This window comes from Rhinopithecus bieti, unplaced genomic scaffold, assembly GCF_001698545.2.
Source record: "Rhinopithecus bieti isolate Rb0 unplaced genomic scaffold, ASM169854v2 scaffold_47256, whole genome shotgun sequence".
Lineage (NCBI taxonomy): Eukaryota > Metazoa > Chordata > Mammalia > Primates > Cercopithecidae > Rhinopithecus > Rhinopithecus bieti.
Window position 1 is genome coordinate 594,401 of NW_016819014.1, and position 6,000 is coordinate 600,400.

The window sequence follows — 6,000 nt, forward strand, 5'->3', positions numbered from 1 at the left end:
AGTCATACAACCTGTTTTAATAATAAAAAGTGCCTGGAGAATTAAAGCATCTCAAATTGAGAAAAACACCTTTCTAATGAATTTGTTTCAATTGCACTACAAGGTTTAGAAATCAATCGGAAGCAGAAAGGGTTCCTCAAGGTTCAAAGATAGATACATTCATGCATACTACAGGTGGCAGTCCCAGAGCCTCAGAAAGTCAATTAACTCTCAGGACAAGTACAATATTGAACTCCAAACAGAAGGCACATGATGAAAAAAAAGAGAAACAAAAGCTTTTCTTTTGATATTTACCTCTCTTATGGCCACGACACTCTTCCAGACTAATGAAAGTTTCTGAATCAGCCATGTAAAGAACTGTATGTGGTAAGATGCGAACATTCTGCCAAAAAAAAAAAAAAAAATTGGAATTGGATCCCATGAATCCATGAGTGCTTCTGCATAGTCCCTTAAAGTATCACCCAGCCCACAGTGCAATGAAATTAGAACTCAGGATTAAAAAACTCACTCAAAACTGCACAATCACATGGAAACTGAACAACCTGCTCCTGAATGACTACTGGCCAAATAACAAAATGAAGGCAGAGATAAAGATGTTCTTTGAAACCAATGAGAACAAAGACACAATGTACCATAATCTCTGGGACACAGCTAAAGCAGTGTTTAGAGGGAAATTTACAGCACTAAATGCCCACAGGAGAAAGCATGAAAGATCTAAAATCGACACCCTAACATCATAATTAAAAGAACTAAAGAAGCAAGAGCAAACAAATTCAAAAGCTAGCAGAAGGCAAGAAACAACCTAAGATCAGAGCAGAACTGAAGGAGATAGAAACATTTTTAAAAATCCTTCAAAAACTACAATGAATCCAGGAGCTGGGCTTTCCTGAAAAGACTAACAAAATAGATAGACCGCTAGCCAGGACTAATAAAGAGGGAAGAATCCAAATACCACACAATAAAAAATGATAAAGGGGATATCACCACTGATCCCACAGAGAAATACAAACTGGCCATCAGGGATACTATAAACACCTCTATGCAAGTAAAACTAGGAAAACTAGAAGAAATGGATAAATTCCTGGGACACACACCCTCTCCCATAGACTAATCAGGGAAGAAGTCGAATCTTGAATAGACCAATAACAGTTCTGGCAAAATTAAGGTCATAATAGGCGCTTACCAAGCAAAAAAAGCCCAGGACCAGACGAATTCACAGCCAAATGTTCCTACCAAAGGTACGAAGAGGAGCTTGATACCATTCCTTCTGAACTATCCAAACAATAGAAAAAGAGGTCCTCCCTAACTCATTTTTTGAGCCAGCATCATCCTGATACCCAAGACACTCGCCAGAACACAACTAAAAAGAAAAATTTTCAGGCAATATCCCTGATGAATATCGATGTGAAAATCCTCAGTAAAATACTGGCAACGAATCATGCAGCACATCAAAGCTTATCCCCACGAATCAAGTCAGCTTCATCTCTGGGATGCAAGGCTGGTTCAGCTATGCAATATCAAATGCAGTAATCCATAACATACAGGACTGGATGACAAAAACATGATGTATCTCAACAGATGCACCAAAACGGGGCTCTCGAAAAATTCACACCCCTTCATGCTTTAAGAAACTCTCATAACTAGGCTTTGATGGAACGTATCTCAAAATAATAGAGCTATTTATGACCAAACCCAAGCCAATATCTACTGGCATGGGGCAAAAGCTGGAAGCATCCCTTTGGAAAACCCGCAGAAGACGAGGATGCCCTCTCTCACACTTGTATTCAACACGAGTATTGGAAGTTACTGGTCAGGGCAATCAAGCAAGAGAAGTCTAAAGCGTATTCAAATAGGAGGAGAGGAAATCAAATTGGTCTCTGTTTGCATCATGACATGACTGTATATTTTAGAAAACCCAGTCATCTCAGTCCAAAATCTCGCTTAAGTGATAAGAACTTCAGCAAGTCTCAGATACAAAATCCATGTGCAAAAAATCACAAGCATTTCCTACACACGAATAACAGACAGCCAAATCATGGGTGAACTCCATTACAACTGCTACAAGAGAATAAAAATACCTAGGATCAACTTACAAGGAATGTGAAGGACCTCTTCAAGGAGAACTACAAACACTGCTCAAGAAGTAAGAGAGGACACAAACAACATGGGAAAAACTTCCTGCTTGGTGGATAAAAGGATATAATATTGTGAAATGCCATACTGCCCAAATAATTTAAGATTCAATGCAACTATCTCCATCAAAGACTACTATTGACTTTCTTCACAGAATTAGAAAAAACTCCTTAAATTTCATATGGAACCAACAAAGAGTCGTACTAGCAGGACAATCCTAACCAAAAGAACAAAAGCTGAAGGATATACTAACCTGACTTCAAACTATACTATAAGACTACAGTAAACAACAACGCATGGTACTGGTACCAAACAGATATTACAGGACAATGACAGGAATAGAGGCCTCAAAATAACACCACACTTTACAAACATTTTTTTTTCTGATCTTCTGACAAACCTGACAAAAACAAGCAACAGAAAAGGGATTTCACTATTTAATAACATGGTGTTGGGAAAACTGGCTGGCCATAGCAGAAACCTTAAAACTGGACACCCCTTCGTTACACCTTATTACAAAAATCTCACTAAAATGGATTAAAGACTTAAGCTGTAAGGACCTAAAACCATAAAATTCCCCTAGGAAGAAAATCTAGGGGCCATACTTCAGGCACACAAGCATGGGCAAAAGACTCATGACTAAACACCAAAGGCAACGGCAACCAAAGCCAAAATTGAGAGAATGAGGATCTAATTAAACTTAAGAGCCCCTTTCTACACAGCAAAGAAACTATCATCAGGAGGTGACAAGCAACCTACAGAATGGGAGAACAATTTTTGCATCTATCCATGGCTCACAACAGGGCTATATCCGAATCTACAGGACTTAACAAATTTAACAGAAAAAAAATACCATCAAAAGTGGGAGGTATAGGAACACCACACTTCTTCAAAAGAAGCAATTGATGCAGCCAACAAACATATGAAAAAGGCTCATCATCACTGGTCATTAGGGAAATGCAATCAAAACTAAAATGAATACCATCTCACACGTTAGCGGTGGCGGATCATCTAACAAAGTCAGGAGAAACAAACAGGTATGCTGGAGAGGATGTGGAGAAATAAGGAACACTTTTACACTGATTGTGAGGGCTAGTGTAAATTGTTTCAACCTTGTGGAAACCACTGTGATGGATTCCTCAAGGACTCAGGAAAGAGAAAATACCATTTGACCCAGCAATCCATTATGGGTATATACCAAAGGATATAATCATTCTACTATAAGACATGTGCATTGCATGTTTACTGCAAGCACTGTTCACATAGCAAGACTTTGAAACCACCACAATGCCCATCAATGACAGACTGGATGAAGAAACGTGGGCATAGGCCCATGAATCTATGAGCCAAAAAAAGGATTGTTCACGTCCTTTGCAGGGATATGAATGAAGCTGGGAAACCATCATTCTCAGGCAACTAACACAGGAACAGGAAACCCAAATGCTGCATGTCTCTTCCATAACAGTGGGAGCTGAACAATGAGAACATATGGACACAGGGAGGGGAACATCACACACCAGGGCCTGTCAGGGTGTGGGGGGTTATGGGAGGGATAGCATTAGGAGAAATACCTAATGTAGATGATAGGTTGATGGGTACAGCAAACCACCATGGCACACGTATACCTATGTAACAAACCTGCACGTTCTGCACATGTATCCCAGAACTTAAATTTTAAAAAAAAAGTATCACCCCATCCAAACTGCTGGTACCCTACCTTCTTTCAGGTCAATGTTGACATTCTGAGTCAATCTACTTCTCATTTACTTTTCACTTATGCTCTTTCATTTTCAGTTCACTTACTAAACACCTACTATTTCTTCATTCCAGCCCTCAAGAAGTTCATTTTCTTAATAACTGAAGCTCTTAGAACAAAAACATCAAGAACCAGCAAAAGACACACTTGCTTTATTTGAACAGGCATTACAGTATCAGAAAAATCTCAGTACTGGGGTATCACTCCTCTTTTCACTGCTCATCAAATCAAATACTCCAAGCCTCCATTTCCAGCCTTGACAACAAGGCATCCTTCAGGGTCCCTTAGCTTACTATTAATATTATCCAGACACACCCACTTCCCCATGTGTTCTATTGCTCTGTTCCTGTAGAACTTAAGACTGTTTCCCTCTAGAGACACTTCAGTGCCACCTCCTCTCCAAAACCTTTTCCTAAACTCCCTCAGGACTCTGGACCTCAGATGCAACATCCCTTACCCCTAGTTAATCTTATTTGTGCCCTATGAGCTGGGCTTATTCAGACTCACTTGTTTTCAACTAAACTTTCCAATTAAAGACAAGTGGCAAAGCAGCTGAATTAAATGAAAATGATGAAAATATTTTTCTAAGCTAGCTATTTTCAAATATTTTTTACTACCAGAATAAAATGAAGTACTTAGGATACAGCAAAGCCTCATTGTTGGTTAAATGGAAAAAAAAAAAAAAAGTTGGTCCATGAAGTACTTAGGATATAGCAAAGCCTCACTATTGGTTAAGTGGGGGGAAAAAAAAGTTGGTCCATTATAATTTGGGGGAATGCCAAGATGTTTCAGAATACATTCTATATAGATAAACTAATAAAAGAGACAGCATGATGGCCTGTGGGGCCCAGGGCTGCCCAAGACCTACAGATATAGTTTCCTTGGTCCACACAGCATTTTCAGAAAATGTAAACTGAATGCCAATGTTCAAAATTCCACCGAATTTTTACATAAAATGTAGATTTCCAGATTCTTTTTAAAAACTGGAAATTTTGGCAACAGTTAGACTACATACCTCTTAACTAAGGCTAAATGGAGGCAAGTCTTTCCAGTCTGCCATGGTGCTACCACCCTGTTGAGCTACCTGACCCTCCTCACCTAACTGCCTGACCTTCAAGTCATCTGAATCTGTGATGCCTGGTATAGTGAGTAAAGGAGAGAGAACTCAAAGAGATTTAGGGGCCAGGCACTGTGGCTCACGCCTGTAATCTCAGCACTTTGGCAGGCCACGGTGGGTGGATCACCTGGGGCCAGGGTGAGACCAGTCTGGCCAACAGGGTGAAACCCCATCTCTACTAAAATACAAAAATTAACTGGGTGCGGTGGCTTGCACTTGTAGTCCCAGCTACTCAGAAAACTAAGGCAGGACAATCACTTGAACTCAGAAGGTGGAGGCTGCACTGAGCCGAGATCAGGCCACTGCACTCCAGCCTGGACAACAGGTGAGACTCTGCCTCAAAAACAAAACAAAACAAAAAGAAACAAAAAACAGATTTAGGTCTTAGTGGCAACTCTGCCACAAACCAGCAGAATAACCCTCATCAAGCTTTTAGGCCTCAGGTTTCCTACTCCTGAACAAGGATTAAAAGTCTGGTCCTGAGATTTTATGAATCTCCCTCTCCTGGCACCCACTGAAAAACAACTGCTGAATTTTCCTTCCTAATTCACACTAGAAGAAGTGACTTAACAAGTCTCAACATGAAATGTTCTCAGAGCACAGTTAAGACAGCTAGCACCACATTCCACTGTTCAAAGAAGTTACAAATGGCAAGTTGTTTTATAAAGCTTTTGGCGGACTTTAAAATATTTCTTTTCTTTTTTTTTTGAGACAGAGTCTCACTCTATCACCCAGGCTGGAGTGGCCCAATCTGGGCTCACGCAAACTCCATCTTCCCAGTTCAAGCGATTCTGTTACCTCAGCTACCTGGGTAGCTGCAATTACAGGTTTGCACCAACACGCCCAGCCAATTTTTGTACTTTAATATTTTTATTTATATATTTGATATTTTTAAGTATTTAATATTTTTAAATATTTATATTAATATTTTTAGTGGAGACGGGGGTTTCACCATGTTGGCCAGGCTGTTCTCTAACTCCTGACCTCAAGCGAT

At 39.9% G+C, this 6,000-nt stretch overlaps 1 protein-coding gene across 1 annotated transcript in view; it reads right to left on the reverse strand.

The window, feature by feature from the left end:
• FBXO22 (F-box protein 22) overlaps window positions 1-6,000 on the reverse strand; it is a 32,215-nt gene that overhangs the window by 22,294 nt on the left and 3,921 nt on the right. The window contains exon 3 of the mRNA XM_017858008.1: window positions 295-382. Within this exon, the coding sequence (XP_017713497.1) occupies window positions 295-382 (88 nt within the window). The remainder of the gene's footprint in view (window positions 1-294; window positions 383-6,000) is intronic.